This window comes from Erpetoichthys calabaricus, assembly GCF_900747795.2.
Source record: "Erpetoichthys calabaricus chromosome 1 unlocalized genomic scaffold, fErpCal1.3 SUPER_1_unloc_24, whole genome shotgun sequence".
Classification (NCBI taxonomy): domain Eukaryota; kingdom Metazoa; phylum Chordata; class Cladistia; order Polypteriformes; family Polypteridae; genus Erpetoichthys; species Erpetoichthys calabaricus.
Window position 1 is genome coordinate 1 of NW_026261590.1, and position 18,736 is coordinate 18,736.

At 41.3% G+C, this 18,736-nt stretch overlaps 1 protein-coding gene and 1 non-coding gene across 2 annotated transcripts; both read left to right on the forward strand.

The window, feature by feature from the left end:
* Nucleotides 1–8,928: 8,928 nt before the first annotated feature.
* On the forward strand, nt 8,929–9,000 carry trnaq-uug (transfer RNA glutamine (anticodon UUG)). Its single transcript has one exon. It is a non-coding gene; the product is annotated as a tRNA-Gln (tRNA).
* Nucleotides 9,001–13,090: 4,090 nt separating this feature from the next.
* Nucleotides 13,091–13,414, forward strand: LOC127526382 (histone H4-like). The gene has a single exon (XM_051921764.1). The coding sequence runs from the start codon at nt 13,091–13,093 to the stop codon at nt 13,412–13,414; it is 324 nt and encodes a 107-aa protein (XP_051777724.1).
* Nucleotides 13,415–18,736: the final 5,322 nt, after the last annotated feature.

An 18,736-nucleotide genomic window follows, 5' to 3' on the forward strand; every position in this document is an offset into this window, starting at 1 on the left:
TACTAACCCTCACCTATTCTGTTTCTCTTCTCGGTACTCAAATGTGGCACTTGGTGCCACGGCCCACCCACCAAGTTGTTTTGCCTGCCTAAGGTAAAGTCATTCCTGATGAAGGATGGCAGGAATTGTGGGAAAGAGGGGTCCTTTCATTGGATTGGCTGGCCCAACACTGTCTCAGCTGTGGAATGGCCAAATGGGGGAGGCAGCTTGATGGATGAGGTCTCCAGGAGTCTAAAATCATCCAAATCTTATTATGTGATATCATCTACTGTTAAATTCTGCTCCGTACTTCTAAAAAAAATTTCATTTTTTATTGAGGATGTGTTCTGTTCTGTGTATTGTATTGACCCCCTTCTTTTGACACCCACTGCACGCTCAACCTACCTGGAAAGGGGTCTCTCTTTGAACTGCCTTTCCCAAGGTTTCTTCTATTTTTTCCCTACAAGGATTTTGTTTTTTTGGGAGTTTTTCCTCATCTTCTTAGAGAGTCAAGGCTGGGGGGCTGTCAAGAGGCAGGACCTGTTAAAGCCCATTGAGACACTTCCTGTGTGATTCTGGGCTATACAAAAATAAACTGTATTGTATTGTAATTAAATAATTGTAATAAGTTCACTTTTCAAAGCTGCTATATACAATTACATTTTAATAATATAGCCATTAAATCAGTTAATAACTCTGTAACTACAAGATATACTGTGAATATGTATTTTTTTAAGATTTGGTATACTGTATTAATCCCCGAGGTGATATTGTCTTTTCACATAACCTTTATAGGACAGAGTGCGGGGTCAACCATTGTACAGCAAGAGATCCTGAAAAAACTTTCAGGTTAAGGGCCTTGCTCAATGGTCCATCTGGCAGTAAAGAGATTTGAATCTGCATCCTACCCAATACTAGCACATGTAAGAGATGGATACCATCATATGCAGAATAAAGTGGGTATGAACCAATCTATTATGAAATAAACTCAACTACACCCATAGGTTTGTAATCTCAACAAAAAGAAACCATTTACTAAATCAACTGCTCTGATAAGAATTCTTAACTTAATCTAATTTTGATATTCAATTTTCTGTGTGTAACTTTTTCCAGTTTTATCCTGTGTAAAAACTAAGAACCGTAGGCCTTATATTGGTTATATCAATTGTCATGTTATGTATTCTTGGAACGTGTAGATTTTTTTTTTTAATAAAAAGTAAACGATCCTACACTACATGTCTCGCACAAATACTCATTCAGTTGGAAGAATTCAAATACACCCGAGCTTGTAACTCAATGGAAAATGAGGTCTAAACTTCATAGGAATAAAATGTAATTGTCTCTCTGAAGAGATGTTTGGGTGTTTGCGGGATTTATTAAAAAATAATTTATCGTAAAACCGCTTGCCAGGTAATCGGTTGAGTATTAGTGCCGTTTTAAACGGAAACACAAGGAGGTTTAAGTTGGCTAATTGTTCTCATTTTCAGTCCCACCTTAAATCGTGGTACCCCAAACGGCTTTTTTTGGCCATATTTGCTCTCAGATACTGATCGGAGGAGGAGGTTGTGTGTGCGCTTTCTCTTATCTGATGGAGTTTTAGGACACAATGGCTGTACTGCTGCACTGCTCTCACGAGTTATGTTTAATTTAACCGTGTGTTGCGGTGGGCGTTTTACTCACATCTCTTTAAAAAAAGCGTACCTTGACTATGAAATTGCCTTCTCCTCAAGCTCAAAGAATTCTTGGATCCCACGGAACACCGACAGAAGATACGGCTAAGGATGGCGAAGTTCCTCGGTGGTTTAAAGTAGAATCAAGTCTCGACAACACGAAGCGACGCGAGCCGCATACAGAAAACAATGAATGGCGAGTACCGAAGGACACACAGAAATGCAGTCGAGAACAATCTGTAACACTCCGTAGCATAGCGTGCAGTAACTCGGAGTGAAGTTGAAAGATTGAAACAAAATTCACATCAGAAAAGTCAAGACTCCAAACTCGAACCACTTACCTTCTGCCTCTGGGTGACATGATGCTTTTTTAAAAGTCTGCTCACTCAACCGTCTCGTTCTACTTCTGCAGTTTAGTTCTCACAAGTAAAAGACACGAAACGCACGCGCTCTCCAGTTTTGTTTTCCTCACTATTGATGACGTCACATTTCCTGCAGATTACGCGCGCGCCAAGGGTATCGCGGATTGGTGGAGGTGTAGCTGCGATTCTTCAGAGACGGCCTACCAAGAATTACCATAGAGATTTCTGTTCGAATCCAGCTCATGGCACATCGCTGAATGGAAGAATATACAGTATCTCTAAAATATATATTTTTTAAACTTTCTCTTCGACGAACGGTGCTTTGAATTCTACTTTGCAGATTTAGTTATTTTTATTTTTTGATTAAACAAAAACTGTTTAATGAATGATTTATTTGTTAAGGAACACATGGACAACAAGCATAGTTAAAATCACAATTAAACAAACTGCCAGCAAATTCTATTGAATCATAATTATAACAAATAATAACGCATTTCACTTACTTATAGAGCACCTTTACCATGGTCTCAGACGGCCGCAAAGATAATCAAGAGGGGTACAATAAAAATGAAAGCACAATAAGAATGAATAAATAATAGTTCACAGCCTTGTGTTTGTATGTATGTATAAAATTTGGGAAGTAATATATTCTAGTTGATGCTGACATTTAATTAATTTGAAGCAGGTAAAAATAAATATTTGGAAATATTGCGAAGAGAAATGTTATTATATTATAGTAAACAGCACACACACCTTATCAAATAAAAGAAAACTAATCAACGGTTTTATTCACTTTCCTTACTTCAGCAAGCCGAAAAACAAAACGAAGTCAGGACAAAAGAAACAGCAAAAAAACACACCACACTAAAAACCCAACCCACATAAAAACACCCCACCTTTCCAGCACCCCAGAGGCTGTTTTATTAAGAGTGGCAGTTGTGTCTTAATTATTTGCCCCTCTGAGACACAAACGCACCCGCCGCCGTCGTGGGAAAAGAGCCGGAATTGCTGTTAAACAACGGCGACTCAAGTCCCAGAGCTTTGTTTCCCGATGCCTGCGAGTTGTTTGTGACCCATCTTCTCCTGCTCAGGACTTCACCACTGGTTCATGGGCGCTGGACACCGGATTTAATTTCTCCATTTCAAGACAGCATCACTTTTCCTCGGCCATGCAATCGAGTAGTAAACACTGCTAATCTTCACACGCTCACCCGTGCTCATCCTGCAGCGAGCTCTTCATCTATCAGGGCTGCTCTCTTGAACGTGAGATCAGTGTCTAATAAAACTTTTATTCTGCAAGACTTTATTACCTCAAATAATCTGGATTTCTTCTTCATCACTGAGACTTGGATTTTAAATGGTGACTCTTCTTGTTTTACTGACTTGACTCCACCACCCACCCACCCATTTTTCAACCCGCTGAATCCGAACACAGGGTCACGGGGGTCTGCTGGAGCCAATCCCAGCCAACACATGGCACAATCCCGGGCAGGGTACCAACCCACCGCAGGACACACACAAACACAGCCACACACCAAGCACACACTAGGGCCAATTTAGAATCGCCAATCCACCTAACCTGCATGTCTTTGGACTGTGGGAGGACACCGGAGTGCCCGGAGGAAACCCACGCAGACACGGGGAGAACATGCAAACTCCACGCAGGGAGGACCCGGGAAGCAAACCCAGGTCCCCAGGTCTCCCAACTGCGAGGCAGCAGCGCTACTCACTGCGCCACCGTGCCACCCTAGACCGTCATAAACGTCATCTTAAAACCGACCCAGTTGTTAATCGCTATGAGCTTCTGGGGCTTCCTCCAGCAGGGACAGCAGCAATCGCCACACAGAACACATCACATTTATGATATTTCAGCTCTCTGCACATTTAGAATCCTTAGGTTTACACTGGATATCACTTTCATGATGAAATACATTAAAGTATTTATGTTACATTTTACAGATAAGTCATTAAGTTCATTTAAACAATGAATACTGTTAATAATTACACATGTGGGGGCGGCACGGTAAAAGAGCGGTAGCGCTGCTGCCTCGCAGAGAGTCACGTCGCTGGTGTTCCCTGCCTTGGAGTTTGCGTGTTTTCCTGCTGGGTTTTCATAGTGGGCTCCGGGTTCCTCCCAAATACATGAAGGTTTGGGGATTTGGTGCTGCTAAAATGACGCTAGTGTGTGAGTGTAATTGTGTTCACCTTCCGATGAATTGATGCCCCGTCCAGGGATTGTGTTTCTGTCTCGTGTCCGATGCTTGCTGGATTGGGCGCATCCCCGGATTGAGGGATGTAGTCATTAAACATCCTTTTCAGAGATATTGTGCCAAGGTGTCCTGGGAATTTAATGGATGTTTCAGGCAGTGGCGTAGCTAGTATTCGTGCTGCTTGGGGTGGGACGGTGCCTTAATTTGCACCCTCCAACTTATCTGAATATGTTAACCTATTTAAATAGAAAATTAAAATGACGTATAGAGAAAAAGTAAGATACATTTTGCATTGATTTGTTCATATATAGAGAAACAGCAATACTTTTTCACATATAATTATTAATAAGCATCAACTAGACAAGAATATAGTATAGACGCATTGATAAGCCGTGTTCTAATTATTAGTTTCATATAATTATGCTGTGAAAAGCAGTGTAGTGTACCAGTGATAGGTGGGGATGTTTTCTGCGCACAAGGCGAAGCTCTCAATTTACCAGTCGATCTATGTTCCTACCCTCACCTATGGTCATGAGCTATGGGTAGTGACCGAAAGAACGAGATCGCGAATACAAGCGGCTGAAATGAGTTTCCTCCGCAGGGTGTCTGGGCTTTCCCTTAAAGATAGGGTGAGAAGCTCAGTCATCCAGGAGGGGCTCAGAGTAGAGCCGCTGCTCCTCCGCATCGAGAGGAGTCAGATGAGGTGGCTTGGGCATCTGATCAGGTTGCCTCCTGGACGCCTCCCTGGTGAGGTGTTCCGGGCACGTCTAACCGGGAGGAGGCCCCAGGGAAGACCCAGGACACGCTGGAGGGACTATGTCTCTCGGCTGGCCTGGGAACGCCTTGGGATTCTCCCGGAAGAGCTAGAAGAAGTGGCCGGGGAGAGGGAAGTCTGGGCATCTCTGCTCAAGCTGCTGCCCCCGCGACCCGACCTCGGATAAGCGGAAGATGATGGATGGATGGATGGATGGATACCATTAGCATTCCATATAGATGATCGATCTGAAATTATCTGGTGTATGTAGCAATGTAGGAGCCATCAGAGAAATATTCACAACAGCAGGAATGGAGGTCACAGTCATAATATCTGTTCCAGTTCTTGTTGCACATAATTTAGCAATTAATGTCTTAACAAATTTTAGAAAACTTCTGGTTTTGGGGCTGGAAAATGTTTTAAGGCTAAGAGAGCAGAAATATTTTCCTTAGAGGGACCAGCAGGGTGAGCCTTGAGCCCATTCTGTTTAATCTGAGAAAGGAGTTTCTCCTCTGGGAGGACACCGGGTGTAATCTGCTCTGCGCTCGGCAGTTTTGCATTAGTGTATAGTCAACAAAAGTCCTCTAACATCATCTGTGAAGAAACACAGTGCCTGTTCTTCCTGAGGAGGGATAGACTTCCATATTTTTGGTCATGCTTGTGACAACAAAAGGAACCTGGAAGTGACGCATTTTATTATAGATTCTCAGTACCATTTTCTTGAGGTAAGGATAAGTTTCCTATTCACTTGTCTGCTCACAGCAACTGTCACGAGTAGAGTTTTACATATTCCACAGTGACTTCACCTATCAATAATTTATTCAAGCCTCTTAGCTTCAGGCTGCATATGTTAATTCTTTTGTCTCTCCAATTCTGTTTCAACAGTGGATTTGTTCTGCTGTGGCTTGTAGCAAATAATTACACAAAGATGCGCCGAGGGGCCATTATAACAGCAGAGCCATCACTATGGTATGAAATCTTCTGGTATGAGTATGCACTTAGCAAAAGGCGACTGTGTGTCTATGAGGAGTTCAGGACATGTAGTGTTCACTCTGGAGTGTCGGTCAGAACACAGGCAAAAGAATTCAGAGTATTTCACACTGCAGCTCAGAAGGAAATTATAGCTTATTTATTGGATGGTATATAAAGAAGTATACATACATGGATATGAGTATGAATGTGTGTGAAATTATAAAGTAAAAGCCATTAGTAACTTAAACAAAAAATCCACTAGATGTCAATATTGTTCTCAAATGAGTCTGGTTACTAAATTGTCGGAGGTATAAAAATGAAAGCAATACAGTTTATCAATAAAACCGCATCGGGAGACTTAACGTAAAGTATTGCATTAATATAAAAACAAGAAAATAATGAGGTCAGTAATAGCACAGTTCACAGTAGTAATGCCAAGTGAATATTCGAAAGAACTTCTGAAGACCGGCATGCACTGTTTACTCAAATTATATGGTTTATTTGATTCATATTAAGGAAATTGTCTATTAATACAATTCATAATGGTCTATTGTATTTGTAGCAGTCGAGACAATAGCGAAACTATACCTTATGCCGTTTTGCACTATGCCACCTTAAATAAAAGTAATGTTTGATACGTTGTTCTTGTGTTTTATTATATTGAAATGTGATGACATTGTGGCGTTCTTATTATGCATTTATTTTCTTACATTCTCTATATACAAAAATTAACAGACAAACTCATTCTGTGGTAGTGACTTGCTGTAAGAGGTCCAGATGTGAAAATACATGTTGCAAGTTTTTGAAGCGTGCATTACACAGGCCTCGAAGCTCCCGATTCCATCTGAAAACGGGGAGGACGACACACGAGCGCATGAGGAGTGTGTCTCTAGAAGGCGACGGGAACGTACGGGCTTCATAGTGTCTGAGGTGCGCTGATATATTAAGAACTGAAACATGCCCTGACTGCAGTTGGATGCTTGTATAGTTTTTTTTACATCACTGCAAATTTAAATTCTTAAAAAGCAGAGTGGCGCAGCGGGAGCGTGCTGGGCCCATAACCCAGAGGTCGATGGATCGAAACCATCCTCTGCTAAAAATTTCTTTTTAACCTTTTATTATTCTGTTCAAAGCATCAATTGTATCTTCCTGTTATGTAACATTGCTTATTTTGCAAAGTTGTTGTGCCAATAACATACTGAAATAATGTTTTCCTTTTAAAGCTCCTTGCAATGGAGCACATTGTCAATCGTTTTCTAGACGAGTCTATGCTGCTGGGTACAAGGCGGGACCTCACCCTGGTCATTGTATACCCACACGTCTATCTGCACTCAGTAAGGGTTTCCCAGGGGAGAATTTCACATTAGATAGATAGTTCCTTTCTAAGTAGTACCTTCTAGTGAGACAACGAAGTAAAAAAAAAACGGCCTTATCCAATGTACAAAACATACACACTGTAGTAACCAGCATTGTCACCCTACAGACGGGGATGGAGAGGCGATCGATAGCAGGGTATTCACAGGTGTCCTGAGTTCTACGTTCCTGGAACCCCAGGACATTTCTCGTTATACCTTTCAAGTCCGAGAAGGCTCGAGAACGCCGGTGGAGATTGTCAGGACAGTATAAACACGGCGATGTAAATGATAACGGAGAGACGTGGAAAGGGACACCACACGATCTGTAACACTGTGAGAGTGCAATACCCCGTTTAGAGAAGTGACTGTTATTTTTACGAAGCGGTTTACATGGCTTTTACAGCGTAGTTTATTTCTGCACGAAGACTATTGTACATCATTTGTTGTGGAAAAAATGCGCCCATTATTTGGCTTAACTCCCATTCGTTATGGGTCTTATAGTCTTTCTATCTCGATGCTCTACAATAATGTATAAAAAATGGGCCCAAAAGAAATAATTTTTGTTGTCGCGTTTTATCTAGAGAAATTCGACACGTTTAATATTGTAACGGGATTGGAATGGAATGGAATTTGCCGCTTTACACTCCGATGGGCGCTCCCAGCTGCTTATCTCATTTGCCCACACATAAACACCGCCTGCCCAGTGGCGTCGTTAGGCAGGGGTGTTCCAGGGCTTTAGCCTCCGATCTCAAGCGTGTTGCTCCTAATCTTCGAGAGACGTCCCCCAACATGTTCACAGAAGCTAGACCTATAGCCCCTGATCTTTAAGCCTTGTTTCCCCTGTTCAGCTCTCGGAAAACGGCCGTGGACAGCGCGAAATCATCACGCCACCCCCCATGCGGTTTTCAATCGGACGCATCTGACAGTAAAAGGTGTATTACAGAGGTAGGGCTAAATTCTCGCGTACCCGGGGTCACAGGCAACTTGTCTGTCTCCCTGTTCCTCCCCTCCGTGAGCCGACCTAATACTCGGGTACACATTAGAGCCACGCAGCCAGGGGGATGGGCTTCAGCAGCGGTGACACGCCCCTCTCAATTTCCGCTCACTAGCGAGGATTTCAAGTCCGCTTCTCCAGGAATCCCATCATTTTGGACTTGGCCTCTCAAACAGTTAGTCCCTCTTATATCCGGACACAGGTATTCTACAATATGTTTCGTTTGCTTCTTATTTTTTACGATTTTTTTAGAACATCTATAATTGCTTTTTGAGCAACATAGCAAATGAACAGGTACTGCCATCCAAAGAGTCTCCTAAGACACTCAGAAAACTTCAAGTGAGCTCAACTATGAGGGAAGGTGAGATGTCACAGGTAGGAACTGCGGAAATTCTCACCAGAGGTAAATAAAAACTCTTAAATGTGTGAAGGTCGTCCCAAATATGAGACGCAAAAATGCAGTGTATGCATCGGGTAAAGATTCCGAGGGCAAAGAAGTATTACAAGTATATTTACATTATTAAAAAAAGCACTGAACAGTTTTTAGTATGTGAAACTAGCACCTAAAATGTAAATAAACACTTTACAGTGCTTCGCCATTACCGTATTTACTGTAGAAAAGTGCTTAAGACGGTTCCATGGTGTAATGGTTAGCACTCTGGACTTTGAATCCAGCGATCCGAGTTCAAGTCTCGGTGGAACCTGTTTGTCTGTCTTGGTTCATAAAATTCGGACGCACGAAATAAAGAGACATTACTGTTCGGTGATAAAAGTTCAGAGCGAGATTTAAAAGCATACATTTAAAAGGCCTGTAACTGGTTACTTCACTTGCACACTTCGTGAAAAATCTAAGGCAGTTTACTCTGTTTGTGCGTTTTTAAATATCTGCAGTGTGGATAGCGGCTGACAATTGAAGTTAATCTGCTTGCAGGGGGACTGTGCAGACCTCCAAATTCTCCTGGAAAGCACTTACTTGCCCTTTGGCTCTCACAAGTGATCAATAATCTGAGGTAGCTAACATCTGTTAATATTAATAATAATTACTATTTGCTAATATTAATCAGCTAATATTTGTGTTCTCAACACCCTCCATCCAAAATCTATAAAGACAATCGGAGAATTATTTACATTGCAGGGATTTCTTTTCTTACCCCGAACGGGGACCATTTCTTTCTCTTTCTGTATTTTCTTCCACATAGAGATATTTGAGGGCACTTTTTTTACATGCACAAATTTAACATGATATGGGTGATTTATGATTTATAAATATGCCACAAGTGTGAAGAATTTAGGAACATTTATTAATTCATACAGATGTCTTATATACTTTGCACAAGAACTTTTTGGGAAGTAATTGTACATTACAGTTTTGAATCATTCATGTTTTTATAAGTTAGGATATGTTCAGTATTTTTCAAATTGAAGTTACCTCTTCACTGTAATGGTATATTTTAATTTGTAACATGACAATGATTTTTGAAGTGAAGCATATTTTTTAAAAAATTCAAAAAACTAAATAGATAGATAGATAGATAGATAGATAGATAGATAGATAGATAGATAGATAGATAGATAGATAGATAGATAGATAGATAGATAGATACTTAGCCTGCTCTTGTGTTTTACAATCGAGCTAATGGGTGGAACGCATATTTGTCATGTTCCTGAGGCATCGTTGTAACAAACAAAAGTAAACTGGAAAAATTTAATTTTACCACAGATTCTTGGTATTATTTAATTAAGGTTAGGCTACGATTCTTGCTTATTTTTCTGCTCACAGTGGGTGTCATAGCTAGTGTTATGATACCACCATTCCCCTTCTTTCTTCAAATTACAACCCCAATTCCAATGAAGTTGGGACGTTGTGTAAAACGTAAATAAAAACAGAATACAATGATTTTCAAATCCTTTTCAACCTATATTCAATTGAATACACTACGAAGACAAGGTTTCGAATGTTCAAACAGATAAACTTTATAGTTGTTTTGCAAATCTTCACACCTTTTGAATTTGATGCCTGCAACATGTTCCAAAAAAGCTGGGACAGGGGCAGCAAAAGACTGGGAAAGTTAAGGAATGTTCAAAAAACACCAGTTGTGAACATTCCACAGGTGAACAGGTGAATTGGAAACAGGTGTTTGTCATGATTGGGTATAAAAGGAGCATCCCCAAAAGGCTCAGTCGTTCACAAGCAAGGATGGGGCGAGGTTCACCACTTTGTGAATAACTGTGTGGGCAAATAGTCCAGCAGTTTAAGAACAACGTTTCTCAACATACAATTGCAAGGAATCTAGGGATTTCATCATCAACTGTCCATAATATCATCAAAATATTAGAAAAATCAATATTAGGAGAAATCTCTGCACGTAAGGCCGAATACCAACACTGGATGCCCGTGACCTTCGATCCCTCAGGCGGCACTGCATTAAAAACCGACATCATTCTGTAAAGGATATTACCACATGGGCTCAGGAATACTTCAGAAAACCATTGTCAGTTAACACAGTTCGTCGCTACATCTACAAGTGTAAGTTAAAACTCTATCATGAAAAGCGAAAGCCATATATCAGCAACACTCAGAAACGCCGCCGGCTTATCTGGGCCCGAGTTCATCTGAGATGGACTGACGCAAAGTGGAAAAGTGTGCTGTGGTCTGACGAGTTCACATTTCAAATTGTTTTTGGAAATCATGGACGTCGTGTCCTCCAGGCCAAAGAGGAAAAGGACCATCTGGATTGTTATCAATGCAAAGTTCAAAAGCCAGCATCTGTGATGGTATGGGGGTGTGTTAGTGCCCATGTCATGGGTAACTTGCACATCTGTAAAGGCACATCAATGCTGAAAGGTACATACAGGTTGTGGAGCAACATATGTTGCCATCCAAGCGACGTCTTTTTCAGGGACGTCCCTGCTTATTTCAGCAGGACAATGTGAAGCCACATTCTGCATGTGTTACAACAGCGTGTCTTCGTAGTAAAAGAGTGCGGGTACGAGACTGGCCTGCCTGCAGTCCACACCTGTCTCCCATTGAAAATGTGTGGCGCATTATGAAGAGCAAAATACGACAACGGAGACCCCGGACTGTTGAGCAGCTGAAGTTGTACATCAAGCAAGAATGGGAAAGAATTCCACCTGCACAGCTTCAACAATTAGTGTCCTCAGTTCCCAAACACTTATTGAGTGTTGTTAAAAGGAAAGGTGATATAACACAGTGGTAAACAGGCCCCTGTCCAGGCTTTTCTGGAACGTGTTGCAGGCATCAAATTCAAAAGGAGTGAAGATTTGCAAAACAACAATAAAGTTTATCAGTTTGAACAATCGATATCTTGTCTTTGTAGTGTATTCAATTGAGTATAGGTTGGAAAGGATTTGCAAATCATTGTATTCTGTTTTTATTTACACAACGTCCCAACTTCATTGGACTTGGGGTTGTACATTCTGCTTATTATTTTACTTTTCATCTTCAGTTCCGTTTCTTAAGCAGTTACAGATGCATGCTCAAATTGTATGATTACATTTCCCAAACAGTGCATAGTTTTCACATTATACATTCTGTGTGGTTAATTTACAAAGCCTACAGTGAGAGATTTGGCATGGCAATGATGAGTACACATCAGAGAGTCTTTGTACTTTATATACATAACAATACATCTAAACGGATTACACTGCATTAGTATTTTTAATAAAAGTATTAGATTTTTTTGAAAGAGCCAAACAAAGTGCACATATTACAAAAAATACTCAGAAAATGAAAAGTACACCGTGTGCAACACAGCCAAGCTGTGATGAAACCAACTTCTTCTTCTTCTTCTTTGTCTTTTTATGGCAGTTAGCAGACCCACCTATGGTGCATTACTGCCACCAACTGGACTGGAGTGTGGTGCAGAATAAATATGAAGTAATCATGTTTTCAAGGAGAATGGAGGTACAAGAAAATGTTATGAGAGAACAGGTGTCAGTGATGTACAATAAATAATATCAAAAACAACCATGAAAAAAGAAAACCTCACTTTACTCGGGTCACAGAATCCAAATACCACTTATCCCCTTGTGGTTTCACAACATGCAAAATGCATTTATATTTTGCTAAAATATTTTAAATACTTCCAGAAAAACTAGCATAGGGCATAAATGTGAAACATATCCATTAGGATTGAGCTTTTCAATTCAACATCTGTCTCTCCACCTCATTCATCCAACAAGGGTCCTGACTGAAGTGACCTGCTTTTGGGTAACAAGTGTATCAATAACAGAGATTTAAAAAATAATATTTTAAAATTCCAAAGCCTTATCTACAAACTCAACCTGGCTGCCCTTAACTAGCCCAAAAGAAGAAATGAAAATTAACAGAGTACTGAATTATACTTGCTAATTGTAAAGGAAAAAACACCTGATAAAATGCAAAAAATTGCTTACATACATAACACAAAACAATTATAAGTTACTATTGAAATTTCTAAAAAAAACAAAAAAAAAATCCATTTAGAATTAAAAAAGGTCACATCAAATATAGTTTTTAAGAAGACAGAAAGAGTATTATTTAAATTTTGAATATGGAAATCTTGTTTCACCAGGTTCAGTTTCGGATTTACGTGCATCTGCTCTAAATCAGGAGAAAAGTAAAGCCGAGTGAGCTCGCGGTTTGAATCTGAGCGCCCATTTTAGAAGTGCGTGTTTCCTAATAGGTCCGGTCAATACCTTTACAGTACTTAGCTTCGGTTTGTTCGAAAAGTAGTCTACGGCAGTCTGTTGGTGTTTATTTTGTGTTTGAAAGCTAACGAATAGTGAGTGATAATGTCCGGTCGCGGAAAAGGAGGAAAGGGCCTTGGCAAAGGTGGTGCTAAGCGCCATCGTAAAGTTCTTCGTGACAATATCCAGGGTATAACAAAGCCTGCCATTCGCCGCTTAGCTCGTCGAGGTGGAGTAAAAGGAATTTCTGGCCCGATAAACGAAGAAACTCGCGGAGTGCTTAAGGTTTTTCTGGAGAATGTGATTCGAGATGCCGTTACTTACACAAAACACGCAAAAAGGAAAACCGTCACTGCTATGGATGTCGTCTATGCGTTAAAACGGCAAGGTCGGACACTATATGGTTTTGGGGGTTACGATATGAGCTAGTTAATGTATAGAAATCAATGGCTCTTTAAACGTTCATCCAGGGCGACTGTTACTGAAACCACGCTGCCGCCTCACCGCATTATAGTAAGAACTTCTATACTGCTCAGAGAGACTGTGTATCCTTGGGAAGAGGAGAGCAGGCGTGTCATGTGACTCTACTGGCGCGACCGCATGCTTTTCAGTCATGTGATTTGCCGCATGCTCTGTGGCGCCGTTCTCTCGTGTACTCTTTACTTGAATATGTGTGCCGCCATCAGGCCGACCTTTTTGTGTCTCCTTTCCTTAATATACAACATCTATCGACTGTTTAATAAAACACGTCCGTCTGTCTGTCTGTCTCTGAGCGTGTGGTCCCTCTGAGCAATCTGATTGGTCAGTTTGGCTTTGATGGCTCCGTGGTACGAAAGATAGACATGGTACTTGTGCAAAGTTCAATTCCTGATTGTGACTTTTATTATTATTAATTATTATTATTATTTTCACAAAAAGTGTTAAAATAAAGCATTTCAAATAAAATTACGTCTGGCCGCTAATTACTAATAGGGTGCAAGTGGAGTTGCCTTCAAAGATGGGAAGCATTAGCAAGAATATGACTGATGTTTTCACAGCAGGTAGTGGCGGCTGTGGCGGAAAACCTTAATGTTTTGTTTTTTTTGTCTATTATCATTTTCAGTTATATTTTTTTTTTGTTTAACTGCTATAAGTAGGATGAGTTTATTCAAGTTTGCAGGCCCTCAAGGTCACTCCGGACTTGAAGTATCAGGTATCTCTCTGAGTAACTTAATACAGGATGTCCATATATGGCCTTATTTATATTACATGAACACGTCATCAGCCGTATGCTAAACATGCCTCGGTATATTCACACTCTCTAGTTGAGATGGACCGTTAAACATTACTGGGCTCTTTAGTTAGATTGGCCAGCAGCCACATCAGAGAGTACGTAGTTTGAACACCCTTTTGGACTCTGCAGCAAAGATAATAGATATATGTGCGTGTGTGTGCGTTTGTGTGTGGTATCTAAACGAAATAAATAAATAAAAAATTGCATGAAGTATATAAGTACCAATGAGCTGCGTATACAAATATAATCGATTAAAATATCAACACTGATCCATTATAGATTACCCGCAGGAAGACGAATTACAACCACCGCATTTTCAGTTTACTGTGATCTGCTATTTGTTAAGTTGACCAGTAGATGGCACTGTTACTCCAGTTTCCAAATGTGGGCACTGCGTGAGGCTCAGGACGGCGTTCGTCTACTGAAAGTGAAATGCCTTACGTTTAAATACAAATCTGTCCAGTTGAAACATATCGAAATTAGCGTCTGAGAACAAAGTAAACTACAGCGTATTGCCCTTCAGTGTTATCCGAGATTAATATTAATATCCTGCTCATTCCTAATCTGAAACAGGGTTATCATGGCGTATTTACATTTACGAGAACAACATGTTATTAACCGTTAAAGTGTTGGTTATAAACTAAAAGTGCACTAAACGTGTTAATGACTAAAGGTGACAGAAAACTTCAGCAACACACAATTAGCGGGTGTGGAATCAAACGCTGAACAGAAAGCTCAAACAAAAAGTCTCTTAAGTGTTTCAATGCTTCAGCACGGCAAGATGGCTCAGCCGGGTTCAATTCATTGGCAGTGAAAGCCCTTTAGATAGAATATCTCACTCTATGGTTTGCTTGTGCAGATATCTCAGATGAGACAGGTGGACAATATCATGTCTTACTGTTCTCAGTGACAGGATCTCCTCAGCTCCTTCCAGCCCAAGATGCTTGGCAGCTACCAGAACATATTTTTGTCCTTTCAGCTCCATCATCTAACACAGCATTTGTGTCTAATGTCCTCAGTTCATTCCGTATTCATGCAGGGACCACCTTTAGCTTCACACTTCCTGGGTGGCTGACTTGATCGACCTAAAATCGAGGTGAAGGTGTGCTTACAGTGAAGATGCTCTGGTTCTCTGCAGCAGAAGTAACTTCATGAAGTACACTATATGCTGACGACCACATATTGAGCAGGGTATCTCCAGTGGACAGCTCTCCAGCTTGTGATCTCAGCTGCACCTCCAGCACTGGTTTTGTTTCTTAGTCCACTTCTTCTTGTCTGCGGGGCTCAGTTTGCTGAATGTTCCACAGGCACTGAGGTGGTGTTCATGGTTATTTCAATGTGGGCAGCATGACGTAGAGAGGTCCTGCTTCTTAGCTGTGCTTGAAGCTTTGGTGTCTGTGGATGAAGCACCAGATATTGCAGTAGAAGGCGTGTGCTACTCATGTCCTGTGAGACCTGTACATGTCTTGCATGGTCTTTGTAAACTTGAAAGGTTTCCGCTCTCGTTGATAGGGTCCCCCCTTGATGGCCTCAGACACACACCAGGGTATCTGTATGGCTTGAGTTTGCCAGTCAAGCCACTCATCTAGATCTGGTAGTGTGGAAGTTCTGGCACTGCCACTCCTAATAATGAGCTTATTGAGGCTGTGATCTCCAAATGTGTCTCCATAGGTAACTGGCAGTTTATCCAGCAATGTATCTACATGAGACCCCCAGTGCAGTTCAGATCTATAGAGACCATCCATAGAGTTAAGCAGACCCACCAAAATGTTAGCAGCAGCAGCAAAGTTCTGAAATCCTAGAGCATCATCTGTCTGTAGAGCTGGCATATTCAAAATTAACTTCAATTGGCATTGAACAAACTGTCTTGGTTGACCATACGTCTGCTCCAAAGCCTGCCTAGCACTGGTGTATGGGATTGGGATATTCAGGTACCCTTTAGCTACCTGGCAATCAGCGGGCAGCTCTAAATGATCCAGCAGTACTTGACACTTATAGTCCTCAGTTAAATGACGGTGAGCACCGAGGACATTGTCCAAACCCTTCTTATGCTCACTTTGTTTATGATACTCCATATGATGAAGAAGTGGCCATGTCCATTAATCCAGATCCACAAGAATCAGTGCGGATAGAGATGTCTGGAGGAGGCTGCCTTTGGTAATGATGATGTGGAATTACACTGGGCAATGAAGACTGAAACTGTGGCTACAGTGGAGATGGCACTGACTGCACAGGAGCTGGCACTAATGATGGCACATTTGAAACCAAGGCTACAAGGCGTGTGTTGAGCAGGAATATCTATCTATCTATCTATCTATCTATCTATCTATCTATCTATCTATCTATCTATCTATCTATCTATCTATCTATCTATCTATCTATCTATCTATCTATCTATCTATCTATCTATCTATCTATCGTAGAAGCCATAAAGAATGGACAGACATCTCGAAGAACAAAATCTTATCTGGCCAGGGGACTATAACAGAGGGACAGTGTAGATGGAGGTACATCTCACTCTGAATGAAGTCTAATTCTAATCCCAGTCTGGGGCCAAGACTAAGGGATGCACTGGGGGAGTTTATCTACCAAAGACAATTTATCTTACAGAACAATAGGTGGCAGGGCTTCTCTGTCAAGGTCTCAGATTGGATGCCAATAGGGTTGCTTGGGAGCTGTAGTTCTGAAAAGCAGCCCTGTTGAGGTCCCCAGGGTCCCACTAGAGGACGCTACTGGCAGATGACCTCCTTTTTTTGGAGAGCTTCCCCATGACCCAAAAGTGCTTCCACCTTACAAAGCCAAACAAATCCTGATGCAATACAATTCAATAAGAACTGATCCTGAAGAGCAGTAAACAGCATCAAAATATTTGCAAAAAAAGTCTCCAGTCACTAATGTTGAATAATCCAGACGTATGACATCCAGTCAAGTGCTTGTGGAGGTTCACGAGGTTCTGTTGACTTCATTTGTTTTAGAGGACATCACTCAACAGGTGAGATCAAGAGCTTCTGTTTCAAACACATCATAGATGAAGGTCAGCTCTAGATGATAGTGTTACTAACATATTATAGTCATATGGAATGGTGATCTAAAATAATACATATATATTATTAGTTTCTAAGAGTTGTCACCATATAGATTAGGGCATTTTTCTTAACTTGTACTCCTGTCTACTTTCTGCATCTCTCTGACTATCCCACTTCTTCTTTGCCATCCTCTTCCTCTGTATACTCTCCTGTACTTCTCCATTCCACCACCAGGTTTCCTTTTCCTCCTTCCTCTGTCCAGATGTCACGCCAAGCACCCTTCTTAGTGTCACCCTTATTATTTCTGCTGTAGTTTCCCAGCTGTCTGGTAACTCTTAACTGCCACCCAATGCCTGTCTCACCTCCTCCTAAACTCAACCTTGCAGTCCTCCTTGATCCTTGACTCTGCCCTCACTCTCCTCCACTCTTGTACGTAACCCTATGTTCCTCCCTCTTCTTAAAATATGTATTCACCACAGCCATGTCCATCATTTTTGCAAAATCCAGTATAATCTGACCTTCTTCATTCCTCTCCTTGACACCATACCTACCCATCACCTCCTCGTCTCCTCTGTTCCCTTCACCAACATGTCCATTGAAATCCGCTCCAATCACCACTTTCTGTCCCTTGGGTACACTGTCAACCACTTCATCCAACTCATTCCAGAATTTTTTTTTCTCATCTATCGCACACCCAACTTACGGGACATGAGCACTAACAACATTCATCATCACACCTCACCTTTCCAGCTTCATAATCATCTCTCTGTCTGACACTCTTTTCACCTCCAAAACACTCTTGACATGCTGTTCCTTCAGAATAACCTCTACTCCATTTCTCCTCCCATCCACACCATGATAGAAAAAATTGAATCTCCCTCCAATCCACCTGGCCTTACTCCCTTTCCATTTAGTCTCTTGCACGTACAATTAATCAACCTTCCTTCTCTCCATCATATCTGCTAACTCTTTCCCCTTATCAGTCATACGGCCAACATTCAAAGTTCCTACCATCAGTTCCACTCTCTTTACCTTCCTCCTCTCCTCTTTCCTCTGGACACGTCTCCCCCTTCTTCTTCCCCTCCTTTACACAACAGTAGCCTGATTTCGGCCAGCACCATGTTGGCTAACAGTACTAGTGGCGGCCATTGTTAATCTGGAAATCTGTATTGTTGTCTGCATCTTGACGTGGCAAAATTTGACACCAGACTCCCTTCCTGATGTAATTCTCCCCATTTAACTGGGGTTGGGACTGGCATGAAGAAACACACTGGTTTGTGCATCCCTGTGGCTGACATTCTCCAGAAATTAAAACTGTTTAGTCTCGAGCAAAGGAGACTGGGAAGGGACCTCATCCAGGTATTTAAAATCCTCAAAGGCATTGATAAAGTAGATTGAGAAGAATTCTTTGAACTTAATTGAGATTAACACATACTCAAGGAAGCCGGTGGA

Excerpts from the sequence above, each read along its gene's own strand:
- LOC127526382 (XM_051921764.1), top strand. The coding sequence starts at position 13,091 with ATGTCCGGTCGCGGAAAAGGAGGAAAGGGCCTTGGCAAAGGTGGTGCT.